The following is a 21,037-nucleotide window of genomic DNA, read 5'->3' as shown; positions in this document are numbered from 1 at the left end:
CTAAAGAAATAAAGACCTAAAAAATTATGGACAATCAGTCATTGTAGGCTAAAACGGAAGGAACAGTCTAAAATTCAAAGTGATTCTTCTCCAAAAATGCGCTTTGTGTTCCATATAAAATTAAGGCAGATATAGTTCACAAATGTGGATAAAGTAATCCCTCGAGCACTACTAAGAGGTTTGTAAAAAGACATATTTGTAAAATAAAATGCCCCAAAAAAAGTTTATGCTACAAATTACAGAACTTGTAAACCACTTTGACAGCCTAATAACCATCACTTTACACAAATGCTGACTTGTACAACAACAACATGTCTATTAAGGTCCGATGACTAGAACACATTCAAATCATTTAAATAATACGGTTTAAAAAAAAACAAAAAACAGCTATTTTCACTATTTTTGCTACCAGCAATGCAGTCTGTGCAGACTTACTTGCATTTCTTTCTAGAAAAAAGAAAACTGATTGTAATGTAGAACAAAGATTGTTCTCTCTGGAAGTCAAGGGAAGGAGCCCATAACATCCAGGTCTTACTGTTCAGGATATAACAGACAGAACCAGTTAATTTTGTGCAAAAAAAGCAGATGAAAGAAATCATTTGATCACTGTTGAGATATGCTGACAATAAATATCTCAGGTCAAGAGATCCTTTAAAACAAAGATATCTTTTTATCCCTCTGCACAGCAAACAAACCATCTTCTTGATTGTAATGATTATAATTGTAGCTTGAAGTGTTACCATCGATACAAACTTTGCATAGGGAGCAAATGTCTAAAGAATCCACAAAATTTGCCTTGTGATATCTCGTTATGTGCCACAAGACTCCTGTGAAGTTGTGTCTGTTTTAGAAATGAAGCCTCCCAGGAAGAACACAACAGAGATGAATTCAGTGTCAATGTAAGGCTTAATCCATGCACTAAACCACATAAAGACAATTATCGTGTTTTATCGTACATCCATATTGCAAGAATCAACGATTCAGACCCTACCTGGGAGTGTGAGCCAAAGTAAAGCGCCTTTGCAAAGCAATGCTGCGGTTCACCATCAACCTCCGGAAAAGCAGAGGGGAATTGCGGGGAGAACTCCGAGGAGAATCACGAGGAGATATTTTGGGGGAGCGGGTGGGAGAGTTTCCCTTTGGCTTCAGCTTGAGATAAGAAGGCCTCAGAGGTCTCTCCTCTTCAGAACTCTCAGAGAAAATGTCATTCATGACAGCAGAGTTCCTGTCTTCACAACTGTCTGCCTTTGACAAAACAAGTGTCTGGTTGTGGCATGGGTCGGTCAGTAACACTGCTTTCTCAACTCGCTAACCACAGGGCGTGGGTCTACATCCCTCACCCTTCACTAGATCTGAGAAATCCAGCCTTGCTTCAGAGATCACAGACACATTAACGGACCCAGGCATCATAGCACTGGAACATCTCCCCTCGTGAACTTGCTTTGTTAACATAACTTGGAAGCCTTCCCTCCAACAGACTAAATATGGCAGTGTGATTTACAATGAGAGGGCTCCATGACAGAGCTGACTAAGTGGCCCCGCCTCCACATTAAGCATAGGACTATTAGTGTGCGAGTCCAATGTTTACTGTTCTATAATGACTTCCTTTTCCAGTTCCCTGACATGTTAAAAAACTAACGCTCCTTGCTCACTAGCGCAATACAAGATAGAGCCAATCACAGTGTTTAGATTTCCTCCAAGAAATGCGTATGCCTTTCACATGCTCTAGGTTACCAGAAGTCACATGAAAGCTCTGACAAAAAAAAAGAAAATTCAGATAAAGTCAAACAGAGAGCATAGCTAGTGTCACGATGGCCCTCTATGAGGGGCCCCATGGGCTTTGATTATCAGAGGGGAAAAAGTTCCCTGTGATTTTTTGACTGCCGGATGAGTTGTGTACCCAAAACTATACACAAATATGTAAAAATATACATATATCAGGTTTCAACCCTTTTTTTTTTTTTTTTTTTTACGTTTTAGGACGTTATTGTGAAATGTGATCTATATTCTGTGGCTACACTTAACTAAAGAGCAAATGATGAAGTACAAACAATACTTTAGTTTATCTTCTCATGACAAATATCTTATATATATATATATATATATATAAAAACATAACTCTTATCTGAACAGTGATTTTGGAAACTAATGGAAATATTATAAAACCTGAACTGCACATTTACTAACTATGTTTCTGACTTGACTTCTGTTGATTCATTGTCATGTATTTTTGGATTTAGGGAGTAATGGCTCCCTCTGCTGTCTATATTTGTATAATGTTAGAAAATCTGGTTATTGTATACATTTCCCTCCAAATGTTTTGAGGGATATTGGGGGTTGGGGGGTTGGGGGGATAAAATAAAAATCTAGCAGGGCAATGCCTTCTGACATGATAAATTTGCTGAAATTTAATACAACACTATTTTGAAAACAGGCTACATGACTTACGTCAAACGGCCATGTGATATCCTTTATCAAATTAAATCTGTTTTAACCCTTGCATGTACTTGATCATAATAGAAGATAAAAAACAAGATATTTCTCATTCTTCACAAATTGTACAAAGCACATATTCACTAGAGTTCAGAACAAACTGACAATGTGTGTGACTCAACAACACAAACTAAAATACTGTACCACACAAACAAAATAATTATTAGATGAATAATGTGCCCATGGACCTATATTTTTATGTAGATTGGTACTCTCTGTGTGTAATCCTTTGTAAAAGTATGTGTTTAAAGGAATAGTTCACCAGAAAATGAAAATTCTCTCATCATTTACTCACCCTCATGCTATCCCTGATGTGTATGACTCTCTTCTGCAGAACACAAATTAAGATTTTTAGAAGAATATCTCAGCTCTGTAGTCCATAAAATTCAAGTGAATGGGTGCCAAAAAGCACATACAGGCATCATAAAATAATCCATACGACTCAAGTGTTAATCCATATCTTCTGAAGTGACATGATGGGTGTGGGTTAAGTCCTTTTTTGGTGAACATTCTTCTCCCTGGACACCATGCGAGGTTCGGATGTGTGAAGAGCAAGCTCTGCGCACTTTGCTAGTTTTAATACTTTTTATGTCATAAACCAGTGAGATTTGATACACCCGGTTTCATAACTGTTCTAGGAAGACAGTATGTCAAAGAATTCAAAATTCTCGGGCTCTGGAGACATTAAAAGACACTTACATGCTCAGGCTGACGCCCCTGAGCAGCAGGCCGCAAGCCCGGGGAGTCGATTTGGCCGGGGAAATAAGGGAAATTCGGTGAGAATTGTTGAACATGTCGGCAATGCTGACGAAGATCATTGCTGATTTGGAGGATCTTGCTGTAATACGTTGATCGATCACTGCCATGGAGATTCACTGAGGTGGTTACAAGAGTGGTGGATGTTGAGAAACGGATTGATTATCTGGAGTCATCAGAGAAGGAACTACCTGCTAATCCGCTAGCGACCAAGGTGGATTTGGAGCGTGTCTGGGAGAAATTGTAGGACTTGGAGAACCACAACGGCGGAATAACATCCGAAGCGTCGGAATTCCTGAAGCCGAAGAGGGTCAGGATATGGTGAAATTCCTGGATGGGCTTTTTCTGAATCTGTATGATATAACAGGCCATAAGCTGGAAATTGAGCAAGCTCACAGGGTTCCGGCTCGGCAATCCACTGAGGGAGACAGGCCCCGATCAATTCTGGCCAAATTTCTGAGCACATCCGATATAGATCTCGTGTTATGTGAGGCGAGGAGTAAAGGAAGGCTTTTTTGGAGGAACCACAGCATTTTCTTGTTTCCAGAATTTGGGAATTCAACAAGAGAGAAATGTGATCGATTCATGGAATGCAAGAAACTCTTACATCAACAGAAGGTCGCTTTTGCACTGATGTTCCCGGCAAAATTGAGAATAGATACTAAGGATGGCCGCAAAACATTTACATGTCCCCAGCAAACATTGTCCTTCATAAAGTCAATGGACTGAGAAAGTTATTTTGTGGTACTCACGTTATAGCCGAATGGACCGACTCACTGAACATCCACTTGACTGTCTGAGGAAACTGAGCACCTTTTTGTTTCTTTTTGTGCTGGTTCCGCCTAGCGGCTGGAGTTTGTTTTGTTAAGTAACACTCCTTCGGGACAGTTATGTGGATGAATCTGCACATTCTTTGTGCTTATGCCTCCTATTAGTTGGAGTTCATTTTGTGGAGTATTTCTTGCAAGTCATTGGAGTGATTAGGTCATTTGTTGCACTCATGTAGCAGCCGAATAGGCCGGCTCACTGAACATTTGTTTGACTGTCCGAGGAAACTTTTTTTTTTTTTTTTTGCTGGTTCAACTTAGCGGCTGGAGTTTCTTTTGTGGAGTAACACACCTTCAGAACAGTTATGTGGATGAATCTACACGTTCTTTGTGTTTATTTTGCCTATTGGCTGGAGTTTATTTTATAGATTATCTTTTGTTGTGTAATTCTGTCTCATAAAATTTGTATAGAAACACCGGACTTGAGCAATCTGACGGCAAAGTTGTCGCAGGGGCTCTCATAGGCGTACATGGACCGTTTGAGTTTAGAGGGATGGACGCCAGTTGGCGCTGTCGTGCGCGGGGTTAATGCGCATGTTTTTCTTTTTCTAATTGTTTGGTTCGGGGGGAAGTTTGGGATTTGATTGTTGCACTAATGTTGGAATGTGATCTTTATAATTTTGTTTTTGACACACAATCTATTTTTTCAAATATGTCAAACTGTCAAATGTTAATATGAGTGGATTGTCTCTCTCCACATGGAATGTGAATTGGTTGGGGCACCCCTTAAAAAGAAGGAAGGTTATTTCTCTTCTTAAGCGTAAGAAATATGATATAATGTTTCTTCAAGGAATGCATCTTTCCCCACAGGAATCTGAAAAATTTGGGAAGATATGGGTTGGACATGTTTTCTTTAGTGCTGGCTCAAGTAAGAGCAGGGGAGACATTACACTGATAAGTAAGCATCTACAACAAACAGATTAAAGATAAATTAGGAAGAGTCATTATTGTTTTAACAGAAATTCAGGGGCAAAGTCTTATTTTGGCTAATATTTACTCACCTAACATTGATGATCAGGGCTTTTTTATAGATCTTGAAGGGATGTTGCAAGCCGCTGGCACCTCTCATGATATAATATTGGGAGGAGACTTTAATCTTTTGATGGACTCAGTCCTTGATCATAGTGAAGCAATAGTGTGTAAGCCCCCTAGAGCAACACTGACACTTCACAGGATGTGTAAAAATCTTGGTCTTACAGATATTTGGAGACTTTTGAACCCATCAGGTAGGGACTACACATTTTTTTCATCAGTCCATAAGATTTATTCTAGAATAGATTTTTTTATTTTAAAAAAAGTCCCTCATTTCATCTGTTGTTGATTGCTCAAGTGGAAACATTTTAGTCTCAGATCACACCCTGGTGAGTTTAGAGGTGTTGCCACATATAGAGAAAAGGAAATCATATAGTTGGCGCTTTAATGTATTCCTTTTGCAAAATCCTGAATTCCAACAAATGTTAAAGGTTGAAATCAATGTTTATATGGAGACCAACTGGTTCTCAGTGTCCTCTGTGGCCGTGGTTTTGGAGGCACTTAAAGTGGTTCTTTGGGGCCGGATCATACAGTATGCCTCATTCACCGAAAAATCCAAAGCATGAGAACTCGTGGAGTTGGAAGGGAATATTAAAAGTGCCAAGGCAGAGCTGAAGCTCCAAATGTCATCTGATGGCCTCAGAGAATTGACCCGATTGAAATACAGATATAATACTATTTTGTCATGGAAGGTGGCGTTTTGGCTGTTCAGGGCAAGACAGTCATACTTTGAGTCGGTGGATAAGGCAGGAAAACTTCTGGCTAGGTATATAAAACAGAGAGAGTCTTTTTCTACCATTCCCTCATTGAAATCTGCTGGTGGTGAAATATTTACCTCAGCCATTGATATTAATAATGCTTTTAAAGAATTCTATCTTGATCTCTATAGTTCCACATCTTCATCTACTGATGAAAATATTAGAAACTTTGTGGAACCACTAGACTTCCTAAACTGACGGCTGAGCAAAAAAATGATCTTGATTTGGAGAATACCTTGGAGGAGCTTGGCAAGGTAATTAAGGCCTTGCCTACAGGCAAGGCTCCAGGGCCAGGTGGCTTTGCCGCTGAGTTTTTCTAGATCTTATGCTACAGAATTGGCTCCACTTTTGCTAGAAGTTTATACGGAATCATTAAAGAACGGAAAGCTTCCGCCAACCATGACGCAAGCCCGGATCAGTCTGATTCTTGAAAAGGACACAGATCCAGCGAGTGCAAGAGTTGTCATCCAATTTCCCTGATCCAGCTAGACATTAAAATATTGTCAAACATGTTGGCTAACTGATTAAGTAAGGTTATGACATCTCTTATACATATAGATCAGGTGGGGTTTATTCGGGCCCGCAGCTCTTCTGATAACATTAGGCGTCTCATCAATATCATGTGGTCAGTGGTGAATGATCAGACCTCCGGTCACTGCCATCTCACTTGACGCCGAAAAAGCGTTTGGTATGATAGAATGGGATTATCTTTTAAGATTTTGGAAATATACGGGTTTGGGAATACTTTTATTAGTTGGATTAAGTTACTTTATAGACACCCGGTAGTGGCTGTACAAGCGAATTGATTAATTTCAGATTATTTTACTCTGGATAGGGACACCTGGCAGGGTTGCCCTCTTTCCCCCCTACTGTTCTGTCTTGCCCTGGAACCATTAGCATCCGCAAAAAAGAGGATGATTTTCCAGGGGTGGTGGCAGGAGGTGTGGCGCATAAGCTTTTGCTTTATGCAGATATTTTATTATTCGTCTCTGACCCTACTAGATCTATGCCTTGTCTCCACAGAATTATTAATTCCTTTTCTAAATTCTCAGGATACAGAGATAATTGGTCAAAATCCGAAGCTTTGGCTCTAACAGTGTACTGCCCGGTAACGGCTTTTCAGCTGGGTGCCTTCCAGTGGCACAAACAGGGCATTAAGTATTTGGGTATTTTATTCCCAGCAAACTTGGGTGATTTAGTTTTAGTGATTTTGACCCTTTAATAAAAAGGTTTTTGAGCAATGTGGGCAGGTGGGCTTCATTACATTTATCTATGATTGGGAAGGTTAATGTTATTAAAATGAATTGTATTCCAAAAAAAAAATGCAACTACCTGCTACAGTCTCTCCCTATAGATGTCCCCTTTTCTTATTTCAAGCAATTTGACAGCATAGCGAAGTCCTTCATTTGGAATGGTAAATGTCCCAGATTACATTTCAGTAAGTTGCACAGGCCGATTGACAAAGGTGGGCTAGGTATACCCAAGATTTGGTTTTATTATTATGCATTCGGTTTCAGACATTTGGCTCATTGATCGCTTCCACCTAAGAGAGCCCCTCCCTGGTTTTGTATTGAACAGGAAGTTCTTGCCCCTGTTTCGCCATTACAAAGCCTTTCTATCAAACTAATCGGAAGTTTAGTTACACCCCCGTTATCTCGCATTTGCACTCGGTATGGACAAAAGTGTCCAGAGTGTTTAATTCTGATGTTTATTTAAATGTTGCCTCAAGCATATGGCTGAACCTAAAATGATGTAGGCTATTAATAAGTCCCCTTTCTGCTGGTCAGAGTGGACTGTGAGGGAGGTTAATACACTCGGTGACCTACATGAGAGTGGAGTGTTGAGATCCTTTGAAAATTTGGTTCAACATTTTGGGATTCCCAAATCTCAGTTCTTTAGGTAATTACAGCTGCGCCATCTGCTCTGTACTATTTTTGGGAGTAGCATACACCCCCCTAAAGCGGCAGATACTCTGGGAGTGGTGATTACTGCTTTTGGAAAAGGTCATGAGGCATCAGTTTATTACTCCCTGCTAATTCAGAGTCTGGGTGATGGAGCTTTAACTTCTTTCAAGAGATTATGGGAGAAAGATTTAAACTTGGTATTGGAGGAGGGAGTGTGGGCTAGGATTCTAAAAAACGTCAAGTCTGTATCTAGAGATGCAAGGGTGTGCCTTATGCAATTCAAGATTTTACATAGATTCTATTGGACCCCCTCTAGATTGTATAGGCTTGGTCTTAAAGACACACCCACCTGCTGGCGATGCCAATCAGAAGATGGCGGCACAACCCATGTTTTTTGGTGGTGTGTTAAGATCCAAGAATTTTGGTTGAAGGTTCAGAGTTTTATGTGTGACGTATTGGGCACTCAAATTTAATTTTGCCCCAGACTCTGCATTTTAGGCGACGGGGCGGTTATCAATATAGGGGATAAGCACATTAAAAATTGGGTCCTGACCAGTGTTATGATAGGCAGACAGATTGTTTAAGGGGATGGAAGTCGGCTGGAGTGCCCTAATTTCGGGAGTGGTGCGCAGAGATGGGGATGGTGGTAGCTTTCGAGGAGGTGTCATGTAGAAGGCTGGGGATCTGGGATTCGTTTGATGGGAAATGGGGCAATTATTTAGAGTTTTTGGGGGACTCTCGGGGAGGGGCTGTGGAGAGAGAAGCATAGTTTTAAATGTGTATGATTATTATGTTTTTTTTTTATATAATTTTTTTGTATATACTTATATGTGACCACAGGGATGTTCGTTGAGGGTCAGGGTGGGGTTGGTGATTGGGGAGGGGTAAAAGTGGGGGTTAAATATTGATTCAGTGTATATATATATATATATATGTTTTGTTTTTCTTTGTTATCTGTACGAATCAATAAAAAATGTTAATCGGAAAAATAAATTCTTCTCCCTGCCCAGTAGGGGGAGGTATGCATGAAAAATGTGAATCACCAAAAACACAAGAAGAAGAATGTGAAAGTTTACAGTGGAGATTGACTGAAGACCACTTCTGAAGATATGGATTTAACCACTGGAGTAGTATGGGTTACTTTTATGCTGACTTGTGTGATATTTGGAGCTTCAAAATTTTGGCACCATTTCACTTGCATTGTATGGACCAAGACATTTTTCAAAAATCTTAATTTGTGTTCTGCAGATGAAAGAAAGTCATACACATCTGGAATGGCATGAGACTGAGTAAATTATTGGGTGAACTTTTCCTTTAAGATTCAGTCCAAAATGTCTTAAAAATAAATGAGCAGCTTACCAGGACTTACCAGACGGACTCCGGGCCTTTGGCAACCCCGAGGCAGAAAGTGGCCTTGAGAGGTGCTTTGCTGAGAAAGTTCTCTGGATCTCCTTCAGCTGAGTGTCGGCAGGACAGGCGGGGAAGCTGAAGGATTCCTGAAAATGTTCTCTTCACTGTACAGTGACTGGGCATAGACTTCGATCCCTGCAGGCTGTGATTCACAATGTCCCATTCTCTCTGAATTAAACAGATTAAGTAATTTAGGCTTTATCATCTCTCTAGAACAGCAAAGAACAGCAGTCATTTTGACATAATTACTATCAAAGTACACAAATGAGTGAACATCTAATGTTAAGTAGCCAAATAGATGCATGTCATTCTTTTAAGTTCTCTTGTTTTATTTAAAAATGTTATTAATGGAAATATCAAAGGTTCAATCCAATGCATTCGTATTAACTAGTGATAATCTGTAGTAACAGTGAATCTATACAGATGTCTATAAAGAATCAACAATTACTCTATGAGCACTAATGAACTAATACATCATACAGTACGTGTGCACTGATTCAACATACCTCTGATGTCCAGAAAGACTTTAATGATGAACTTCTCTTCATATCGTTGAAATGGGAGGCAGCTCTGAAAATAGACACAAAAAAACAGTGGTGTAGAGCTGCTTCATTCAGAGTTGAAACTTCAGGTGCCTAAAAAAAAAGAAAAATAATCTATAATCTAAAGGCAAATTGAGTTGGGTAAACTGTAATTATAAGACACATCAACCACCAGTCCATAAATAAGATAATCAGATAAAACTACCACTTACCACTAATACTGAGAAGATCTTGTAAGATTTAAGTACATCAGTTCAAGAAAGCTGCATAATCTGATCATTTTCAAGATGGTTGTTTTAAGAGCCTTTGTCAAGTAAATTATATAGATCCAAGGCAAATGGTTTGTGAGAACATCCTGTCATATCACCCGTGTTTTATCACAGGTTGGATGCCCCTATGAAGACAAACAGTGTCCTGTCACTCTCACTCAGCAAGTTTGCCTGTGCTGACAGCAGAGCAGCTCACATGCTGTCAAGGATTGACAACCACTGAAAGATGGATACTTTGATAAAGGAGTAGCTAAGTGTAATCCTTCATATTTGGGTTCAGCTACAAAGTTCATGTTGTAATGTCTACAAATACTGACAGTATTTCATAACTTAGCAAATGATGCTAAATTATGGTAATATTCAACACAAAATAATTCTACAGTCATATAAATCCATAATCATAAATTCAAGTCAATAAGGACAATGTAGAGATCAAAATGTAAATTGGTACATTTTTATCATCAAAAAATACACTTAATAATTTGCATGTAATGGCAATTTATGAGCAACTTTGAAACAGTAAAAAGCTACATGTTAAGTTCAAATGAACTTATGCAGTGATATGTTATGCATTCCTCCAGCAAATGGGTTTTCAACCTTTACAGACACTGGGACCCCCCACCCAGACAACCAGCCACCCATATTTAAAAAAAAATAAAAAATACAAATAACATTATTATAAATTATATACATTATTGTATAACAAGAATACATTATATAATTCTTATCAGATCATTAGTTAATGTTCAATGTAATGTTAGAAATGTCATGAAATTGCAGAACCCCCAGGGGCCCTGCCACCAGTGCATATGAAGTAGTCGCACATTACTGTGATCATAAACATGCTTGGCTAAACTGAAAGTATGACTTCTTAACAAAAGATAACTAAAAAACTGTCAACTATAAGAATATAATTGTAAAACAATTGTACTATTTTTTTCTCAACAGATTTGGGACAATTAAAAAATGATTCTAAATCATTAAAAACACCTCGAAACAACATGGCAATGGCAAAATGGTCAATGTACCTGACATTACCAGATAAAAGCTCAAAATAATATGAAAACAATTACATTTAAAAAAAAAAAAAAAAAAAAAAAAAACAACAACTGTAAATTGTCCACTAACACTCGTGCATAATGACAATTCATTTAATTTTTGTGATCAAAGCTGTGTTTATAAATAGTCCACCATTTCTTCAGAATTCTTCAGACAGTTCAATCAACATCTTTAATGGCACTTTCTACTTGGTCTCCTGGAAAAACACATCAAAATGTAATTCATTATCTGTTACAAGGAGGCTTGTATCCAGAAAAAGTAAATCTCACTTTCCAGCCCAATGTTTTAGCCAGGTGCAAAATACATTTCTTCACCAATATTAGTTTTTTAATTAGATAACACTCTTACTATTAAGTTATGTGTAATGTGACAGAAGCTAAAATTTCTTACTGTGTTTAAGGTAGGAGAGGTAAGTGTCCCAACCCAGGGTAATTATATTCACATAAAGGACACGGAATTTGGGTGGCAAGAAGTAGAAGTTTACCATCTGAGCTGCTGGCCAAACACACCAATCTGCCTAAAAAAGGATTGTGCAAAACTGTATTAGAAACTCTCAGCTATGAATTTAGCTTCGAGTCATTTCCAGCTGCTTGTGTTTCTCAGTGCAACTTACCTTGTAAAACTCCCAGAATTTGTCTCTGAATTCTGTTTGCGCCTCAGACAAAGTGTGGCCCTCCATTATACCCATACCTTTATTTTTCAGACAAAAAAAGAACGGCATAACAAGAATTTGATTAATTCTATTAGAAATCCTCTGTATTAACATGTTTTACTAAAGTATAATTCATGCATTTATTTAAGTATGAATTTGGAGTTAAAAAAAAACAAAAAAAACAGACATAAGTGGAAATAAGCAGCAACATCTCACCAAGAAAATACCAGGCCCCAAGTGTTGGCGAAGCGACCAGCTGATCAGTAAGCACTTTCTTGCAGACATTATTAATACCATTGCCGACAAAGTACTTGTCGAGCCACTGGTACCAATAATGCATAACGGGGCCCATTGAGCATCCCACTGCAAACATACAACCTGTTGGGGGCGCAACATCATGAGATTTCATCTCGCGTTATTTTCATGACAGGACATACGCGTGCAACCATTAAAAAAATAATAATTACATAAAAAGATAAAGTTTTATGTATCCCGCATAGGGCATATGGGTTCTAGTTTTTAATACTAAACCATTTTTTTTAATCAAGCAAAACTTTTCAACATGTTTTCTGAAAGTCTGTTTGGTTGTCACCTGTACGGAACCAGTCACGTGTTCGGCCGGGTGTCCTGCCTATCTCGCGGGTCTGCTGGATCAAGTCGCCCACCGCCAACATTCCCCCGCAGCTCACAGTGTTCGTCACAATGAGAAATCTGCCTCTGAAAAGCGGTCTCCAATATCCCGCGATCCGTATGAGGAAATCCTTACTCTGACGAGATATCATGTTTTGGCCGTTTCAACTTCAAAAATATTCTCAGCCGAGACTCCGAACGATCATTCAATGCTTGACGGCTTCATTCGCCACTTCTGTTCCTCTGCTTCGGGTTAAATGACACAAGTACATGAAAATCAAGAGCTATTTAAATACTGAGAAATACTGTTGCTAACTTACACTGATATGAATACATACTTAACAGTCTTTTATAAGATGTTGCGGTCTCTACAATGGCCTATTTGAATGTTCAGCTGCAACTCTCACAAGTAATTCTAAAGCATATTTACATCTTTTGATTTCATTCAAATAACCAAAGGACAACCAGAACTGACGAGTGTGAACCGGTGACGAGTCACATGTGTAATGGAGTTGCGTTCACAAGCATCAAGATTGCGTCAACTTGCGCAGCCACATCGGCTTTACCCTTATCAATCCCCTCGCCCAGGGGCGGGTTTACAATTTTGTTGAGGCCCCAAGCGACCGCCCAACCTGGAGCCCCATTTCGAAAATTTTAATTCATACAGCCGTTGTAGCCAAGTACATTCAAAATGTTTAATGAAATAAAAATCTAGTTAAAGATCATTAATGCATCTTTTCCAGTTTTTCCACAATACAGTGATTAAAAAAGCAATATTTACCTACATATTTTTACTATATATATATATATATATATATATATATATATATATATATATATATATATATATATATATTAACAGAGTGTGTAAAGCCTACTACTTCACTCAATAACATTTTGGAATTCAGTTGTCATTTACTATTATAATATCCCAGCAACAATTATATATTGTTGTCCACTTTATGATTTTATAATATGATACAGTATTATTATTATTACTTTGAGGATTTGTTGTATACAATAGTAATATATTTCTGTCTTATTTACTTTCACTTGGAGCTTATATTCTAATGCTGCAGTGTATTGTTCACCATGTTGCAAAAGGCTGTATTTTATGTTAGCATCGCAGGCAACATTAGTCAACAGTAAACATACTCAGTTTTAACAGCACACTAGAGTAGAAGGGGGAAAAAAACACAGCTGTTGAAACTGCTTGGTGCAGAACAATCTGGAATAATGTTAAACATTGTAACAGTCACCTCTTTGCAACCTGAACTTGTTCAGAACGTTAAATCTTTGCAACACCTGCGCTTAAAACTATCTTGACGCAGCTCAACGAATGAAACAGAATGCAGGTGTCTCGACATGCGTTTCTGAGACCTGAAGTTCTTTTTAACTTGACACAGTGTCTAAAAATGTGCCGGTCTAGTGTGAGACACTGAAAAACAGTGAGACGTGGTGCAGTAGGTATGGACGTTTGTCCAGCTTGTGTTTACATAGGAAAACAATGGTAAAACGCAAAAACACGTTCGGTGTGAACGGCCCCTCATCCATTTGCGTGTACACCGATCAGCCTCAACATTAAAACCACCTGCCTAATATTGTGTAGATCCCCTTCGTGCCACCAAAACAGCACCAACCCGCATCTCAGAATGCTATTCTTCTCACCACAACTGTGCAGAGCGGTTATCTGAGTTACCGTAGACATTGTCATTTCAAACCAGTCTGGCCATTCTCTGTTGAGATCATCAGGCAGATGCGGGTCAGGAGCTTCAGTTAATGTTCACATCAACCATCAGAATGGGGAAAAAATGTGATCTCAGTGATTTGGACCGTGGCATGATTGTTGGTGCCAGATGGGCTAGTTTGAGTGTTTCTGTAACTGCTTCAGTAATCTTCTGTAATTTCCTGGGATTTTCACTCACATCAGTCTCTAGAATTTACTCCGAATGGTGCCAAAAACAAAAAACATCCAGTGAGAGGCAGTTCTGTCGATGGAAATGCCTTGTTAATGAGAGAGGTCAACATGGCCATACTGGTTCGAAATGACAGAGTCTACGGTAACTCAGATAACCACACTGTACAATTGTGGTGAGAAGAATAGCATCTCAAAATGCTATTCTGAGATGAGGGTTGGCGCTGTTTTGGTGGCACGAAGGGAACCTACACAATATTAGGCAGGTGGTTTTAATGTTGTGGCTGATTGGTGTATCTGTGAGTGAGAGTGCGTGGGTGAAACAAGTTCGGAAGGCCTGTTTTTTATAAATTACAAACCCAAACCCAAAGTCCAACTTGAAAAACTGACCCGAACCCTGCGGACCTCTAATGCAAACTGCTCCGAGAGTGCTGACAACAGCGTATTCGCACGTGTACCCAGAACAACACGTGACCCCTCATGCGGTTGTTGTGGAGCTTTCCTACCAGGGCGCCGATGTCTGGGGCCCCATGCAATAGCGTGGTGTTTAAAACCGCTTCTGCCCTCGCCCCGTTTTGAATAGTGGCCATCGTGCCTTTTTTAAATCTTGGGCTTATTATTGTATTCATATTTATTTTATTTTAACAATACATGTTTTGTTTGAAGCCCATTGTATTTTAACTTCTAAGGACAACATGGATATTGTGGACATTTTAGACTCTCTAGAAGTTAATGATAAGTAAAAATGTAGACAAGCAAGAATTTCAAAACACTTAGGAATTGTTTCTCGTCTTGACTAAAGTCCACTTTATCCAATAATCTTTGCCAAAGATTATAAACATACAAGCAGGGTTGGGAGGCCAGGTTTACTTTTGAAATGTATTCCACTACAGATTACAGAATACATGCTGTAAAATGTAATTTGTAACGTATTCCGTTAGATTACTCAAGGTCAGTAAATACTTAATTAATTTTTCAGCACTGGTAGAATTTTTCACTTGTTTTGACTATAAATGACTAAATAAAGAAAATATACTTCACTGTGAAAACACATCCTCTGAAAAAAGCCTAAATATCTTATGCAGTTTTGCTACTCAAGTAGTTTTTCCTTTTTTAAATAATTTTTTACCATTTTTTATTTTTTTACAGGAAAACAATATTTAAATTCTCACTAAGAATACAATTTTTGCTGTACATACCTTCTTACTAGAGAAAAAAGTTATACTCTAACGACATTTTTTTCCCCATAGAATTCATTATAAAATATAATCACGCCTGATAACAGTTGTATGTAAAGGCAAGAAATAGCCTTTTAACTTAGCATAAAGCTAAATGTTCACATGACAGTTTACACAAGGTTAATTATTTTTGCTGCTCCAAACTTCAAAACCCCACAGAGAGTACACAATGATATCCTTTTCTGATCATATGTGGATTCTGTTCATAGAATGAGGTAGAAAATATATTATTTGTAGCTTTCTCTACAATGTTAAAGGCTACATTGGTCAGCATTTCTTGTAAAATATACCCTAATCACATAAAAAACTTTGACAATGCATGCAATCATGTATTTATTGGATTTATGTTTCATCTGTCATAGCCTTTCTAACTGTTTTTGTTAAGCTGTAGAAACATTATGTAGCTCCTCTATTAAGCTCCCAAGGGAAAGTTCCTCAATGATGTCATATTCACCTTTACACTTACAACAGTGTGAAAGAGCTTGTATGAATGAAACAAATCATTCGAAAGTTTTCACCGCTGTTCAGAAGCTCCTCGGATCGCATCATTTATAAGTAAATGTTTTCCAACTGAACAGACTAAATATTAAATAAAACAAATGACAATAAAATGCAAAGTAATCTCTTCAGTAATCAAAATACTTTTTGAATGTAACTGTATTCTAATTACCAACTATTTCAAATGTATCTGTAGTGGAATACAGTTACTTATATTTTGTATTTTAAATACGTAATCCCGTTACATGTATTTCGCTACTCCCCAACCCTGCATACAAGCAATTACAATTAAAACGTACAAATTTGCTTTCATTTGGTTTAATTTTGTCCATAATACAAAAAGGTATAAAATAGTTACAAATATTTTAACTATACAGTAAATGTAATTGTATTATCATGTCTGTCTGACTGTATTCTACCAAATTTGGAACAAATTGGACATTCATATTGCCAACAAAAGAAAAAAGAACAATATGAAAAACAACAACAGTACAGTTCAGAATGTTTCACATCAAAAGTGTTTCATACATTCATTCTATTTTTGGCACGAGTAGTGATTTATCAGATTTAATGACTGATTTAGTTCAGGCAGTAACTGCTGGTTTTCCTTTTCAGCCCAAGAGTACAAGCCTCTGTTTTTTCACCCTGCAAGATGAACACAAAGACAACGTCCCATGATGGACAAATCCTCAATGATAATAAATGATAGCAGACATTGAAAGTAGCTTTAAACCTCCAAGATTTCAATGTAACAAACCTTATACAAGCTGCACACAAGACTGAAGAGAGAACTCATCGCTTTATCCTGAAGATCATCAGAGTGTTCCTGCAATAGGGAGCAATATAATTAGTAGAAAACACTTAAAAGCATTTTATTTGTAGAGAATAAATGAGCTTTCTTACTCCGTTAATGGTTATCCAAGGCACATACTGATGGGGGGGTTTCAGTGCATCTGTTTTCATTGCATTTTCATGCATTAACTTCATGCCCAGATCTCCGTTCACACACTCCATGATTGAGCCCCATGTTATTTCAGGGTTATAGATTCCAAGACACTGAAATAAAAGGGAACAGTTTAGCATTGCACTAGGGTTCACATTTATGTCAAGTTGGCGCTTATAAAGAGAGAAATAGTAAAAACGTAAAAAAAATTAAAATAAAAAAAAAAGCATAGAAAGTAAAGAAAAGAGGGTAAATGGAGATGACCACTCACAGGTTGGGCTGCTTTCAGCACATCTGTTCCCGACTCCATGCAGAAAATGACTGGAATAGCATCCTGGCCTAATTTATTCAGCAGACAGGTCTGATTGGAAAGATTACAAATATATGCACAATGGGATTAAAAACATAGTTTGCCACCATTAGTCTATATCGCCTCTATAGACCCTTTTCACATATTCTGGTTTGCAATGCAGAAGTAAATGATAGCAGGGTAAACTTGTAAAGCGGTGAATAGGTGACCACAGCAAATATAATTTTTGATTAACCGTTTACACTAACAGAAAAAGAAAAATCACTATTACGCTCTCACAGCTTTCCAAAAGAAGAAAAAAAATAGGGAGTGGTGGATTACAGTAGTTAGAAGCAGGGACTAAAAACGGTTCAAGGAACAAAAACAGAAAATGAACAAAATGTTTTGCAGAACGTAACCGAAAATGGGAACGCAACCCCTTTTGATTGTTCCAGAGTGAAAACATTATTTTAAAATTCTGGTAACTAGTTAATTTTGTTCCAATCATTTTTTATGAAACCAAAGACAAAAGGGTTTATCATAATACATTTTAGGAATTACAAAACTTCCTTCTCCCTGAAAATTAGGCTTCTATCTTTTCAGTAGGACATAAGCATGTGCTTAGATTCTGAAGGACAAAACCAATTTAAAAACAATAAATAAAATAAAACATTATTTAGCCTGCAAAAGGTGACGTTTAGTCCAGGTGCAGCCACGCAGTGTGTGCACTCATGCAGGAGGGAGAGATTTAGGCAAGGCCAAATTAATATTTAAAATATTTATGATTTTTTAATGTATTGAAAATACATTATTCTGTACTATGCTTGTGATTTCTGTCCTGAAAATTCCCCACAAAATTATTATTTTTTTGTGCTTATTTTGGGTGTGGCAAGCCCCTAATTTTGAGCTCTTTTTTTTTTTTTTTCAAAACAGGTGCCTTGTTGCTCTTGTGAGATTTGGAAACACTGCAACTTGTATATTACGCACCCTCAGCACAGAGTGCTGTCATTTTAAAAAGAATGTTATTAACTGTTCTTTTATTTCGTTCTAACTGATTACCATTTGGAAAGAAGGCTGCGGAACGCTGGAACCATAATGAAAAAATCTGCTCAGAACGAACCGAAAGAAAAATATTTTGTTCTTAGTCACTGGTTAGAAGAGAGAAAGAGGACTTTTTTCCTTTTTCTTTTTGTCACTCCCAAAGTATAAGGATATAAATTCACAATAAATAATTTTTAAATTGCAAATATAAAAAACTTTGCTAGATTTATGCTGCTAAATAAGGCAGAAACGTGTCATCACAGTCTGCGAAGAATCCATTCAAGATGCCTTCAATATCAAACACTTCGAGTGGTGAAATCAATTGCAAAAGCTTACCTCAATCATGTTACCCAGACATTCATCTTCTCCATGCTGACAGATGAAGATGTACTTGCCCTGATCTGGTTTCTCCTGCAACAGAAATACACACATGCTGAGCAAAAGTGTTTTGACATTAATTTAACTTACATGAATGTGAGCCATTATTTTACCTTTGCATTTCCATACGGAACGAGCTCAATGTTCATGATGTCTTGCAACATAATGAAAGTTGGTACGAGCTGTGTAACTAGAAATTTTCTGCATCCAGGGCACAATGATTCATAGTACAGGCTCACATTCACCAGGTCAGCGCTGGGCTTCGTCACATTGAATTTCATGCACTGCTTCAGCACCTAAGAAAGAGAATAAAGGGAAATTTCATTACAATACTCAGTTTCATTTAGTAACCGGCCTTCTGCATTCTGATACCCAAGTTGCCAGTTAGGTTTTTGAATAAAGGTATTCTCCCAAGTCATTGTTGCAAGGGAATTTGCATAAATCTATCGTTTCTCCTTCTCGTGACAGTAAAATTATTGGCAAAATTATGAACGCAAAACATATCTATCACGAGAACTGATTCGTTTCAGTATCAAAGAGAGAGTTTTGATTTGAGAAGGACTACTTACCCCACACTCAGTCGCAATCTCCTCAGAGTCGCACCACTTTGAAGGTGGAAATTTACAGGAGAATTCAAATCTGCCGCGCGCTTGATTCAGCGAAGTTAAGAAGGCGAAGAACAACACAAACACTTTGAAACAGAACATGATCTCTGGTGAACCGCTTGCCGTGAACTGTGAATGGAAATGTGTACGTCCTACATGTTAAACTTTCAGCCTCCTACAGAGATTGAAGGTGCGACATTTTGATTGGTGTAAAAGTCACATGACATAATTTAAATCTGGCAAAGCTCGGAAAGCTAAAGGCAACATCAGCAGTACACTGTAAATGCGGGAGGGGTTTATCTATCACGGGTTTGGACAATTATTTCCTTATCACGAGGAAGACAGCACTGAAAACAAGCATAAAAACAAAGTCTATCAATCGACTAAGATAACTTGTTTAAAAAGAAATAATAAAGGAATGTTGTTTTGGTAAAAAATAAATATAAAAATACAAATACAAAATTGGCGAGGGGGCATTTAATCCCACACCTGGGCCCACAGGGGTGTTAGGGATATAGGGAAAATAGTTATAGTGCAAAATCTGTCAACTCAGATTTTGCTTTTTTAAAGGGCAATGCTTATTCAAAATAACCGCTTCAGAAAAGGGTTAACCAATTCCTGTTCATTTCAATCACACTGAGCATTTCATAACATGTCAAGTATTATATAAACAAATTAATCTCTATTGTGATTGGACGAGTCAACCTGAGCCCTGTTTAAACATTCTTCATAACAAATCTATTCCCCCTACTTAAGAAAAACAGTGTGTTTTATGGAGCGCCTCAGGCCCCTGCAATAGGGGGCTTTTACCCCCCCAACTGAAAATAACGTAAGTAATTTGACATTTTAAAATAATTATTTTGTCTCAAAGTAAATGTGATAATTTCTAGAATGTTTATTAACTACATAAATTAGCAAAATTGGCATACATTTAATTTAATTTCAGATATTATAATCAATCAAAATCAAACTTTAGACATTGCACGCAATGATCTCATGAATCGGGACATGTTTTTGCAGTGCAGTGACAAACAGGTGTTTAGGAAAGTGCTGTGGTAGTTTTTGTTGCTATTTAGTGTTTTGAGAGAAAATAAAATCAAATATACCTTTTACCCCGCGGGCCTTTATCCCCATTGTACCCTATTTTAATACAAAACCTATGTACAAAAAAATGTATTTATGATTTTTGCATGATCCATTTTGGATAATACTGTATAAAGGTAATTATAATTACTAGACTAGCCCTAAGCCTGAAATAAAACTTTTTTTAAATTTTTTTATTATTATTAATAAAAACACCCTACAATGTCCCTAAAGGGGTATTTTGTCCAACTTGGCTCACTTCTGTCCCCAAACTATAGCTAAGTATGTACACACACAGACAGAAACAAACAATGCTACTACTGGGGTGGAATTCAAACATACAGGTTTCACCATCACCAAAATTGCAAGATTTCTGTTTCTTTCCTTAATTGTTGACTAGACTGAACACGGACTGTCACATGACATTTGCACTCCTTTATCATAAGACATCTGACACCGAGTCAGCAAACATCTAAACTGTTCTTCTGTAAATCCAGTGTACAGATCATTAATATTTTTACTTCGAAACACTCTCCAGGTTGTCACTACAGTATATTTGCACCAGTGTTCCCACCCCAAAGTAAATGGCACATGCCCAAGCAAGAATACACTTTACTTAAGTCTTTGTCAAGAGACAACAGACTCTTCGAACTGGGCTGCAGTATTTTTTTGCTGTTTCAGCATGACTCTCCCTACTGTAATAGCAACAGTTGTT

The 21,037-nt window shown here is 37.7% G+C and overlaps 3 protein-coding genes across 7 annotated transcripts in view; all 3 read right to left on the bottom strand.

Annotated features, from left to right (window-relative positions):
* pde4ca (phosphodiesterase 4C, cAMP-specific a) overlaps positions 1 to 1,875 on the bottom strand; it is a 57,631-nt gene extending 55,756 nt beyond the window's left edge. For both annotated transcript variants that reach the window (XM_051698339.1, XM_051698335.1), the window contains exon 1: positions 992 to 1,875. In XM_051698339.1, coding sequence (XP_051554299.1) covers positions 992 to 1,212 — 221 coding nt within the window. In that variant the 5' untranslated portion in view covers positions 1,213 to 1,875. The remainder of the gene's footprint in view (positions 1 to 991) is intronic.
* Positions 1,876 to 10,431: 8,556 nt separating this feature from the next.
* On the bottom strand, positions 10,432 to 12,859 carry mpv17l2 (MPV17 mitochondrial inner membrane protein like 2). Of its 4 annotated transcripts, none has more exons than XM_051698087.1 (6): positions 12,671 to 12,859; positions 12,295 to 12,578; positions 11,919 to 12,080; positions 11,664 to 11,740; positions 11,441 to 11,567; positions 10,432 to 11,246 (listed from the first exon to the last, which is right to left on the bottom strand). In XM_051698087.1, the coding sequence occupies exons 2-6, from the start codon at positions 12,482 to 12,484 to the stop codon at positions 11,209 to 11,211; spliced, it is 594 nt and encodes a 197-aa protein (XP_051554047.1). In that variant the 5' UTR covers positions 12,485 to 12,578; positions 12,671 to 12,859; the 3' UTR covers positions 10,432 to 11,208. The 4 variants fall into 4 exon arrangements, with proteins under 4 accessions (XP_051554047.1, XP_051554048.1, XP_051554049.1 ...); XM_051698088.1 differs by having other exon boundaries at positions 12,295 to 12,575; XM_051698089.1 differs by having other exon boundaries at positions 12,763 to 12,777.
* A 2,946-nt stretch (positions 12,860 to 15,805) lies between these two features.
* Positions 15,806 to 19,470, bottom strand: LOC127440527 (gamma-interferon-inducible lysosomal thiol reductase-like). The gene is made up of 7 exons (XM_051697171.1): positions 19,204 to 19,470; positions 18,748 to 18,930; positions 18,593 to 18,667; positions 17,198 to 17,287; positions 16,887 to 17,039; positions 16,741 to 16,809; positions 15,806 to 16,628 (listed from the first exon to the last, which is right to left on the bottom strand). Exons 1-7 carry the CDS (start codon positions 19,339 to 19,341, stop codon positions 16,563 to 16,565), a joined length of 774 nt encoding a protein of 257 aa, XP_051553131.1. The 5' UTR covers positions 19,342 to 19,470; the 3' UTR covers positions 15,806 to 16,562.
* Between the last annotated feature and the right edge of the window lie 1,567 nt (positions 19,471 to 21,037).

Source organism: Myxocyprinus asiaticus, chromosome 5 (assembly GCF_019703515.2).
Source record: "Myxocyprinus asiaticus isolate MX2 ecotype Aquarium Trade chromosome 5, UBuf_Myxa_2, whole genome shotgun sequence".
In the NCBI taxonomy this organism is placed as follows: domain Eukaryota; kingdom Metazoa; phylum Chordata; class Actinopteri; order Cypriniformes; family Catostomidae; genus Myxocyprinus; species Myxocyprinus asiaticus.
Note: the sequence above shows the minus strand (reverse complement) of the source record. Positions and strands in the feature narration are given on the sequence as shown.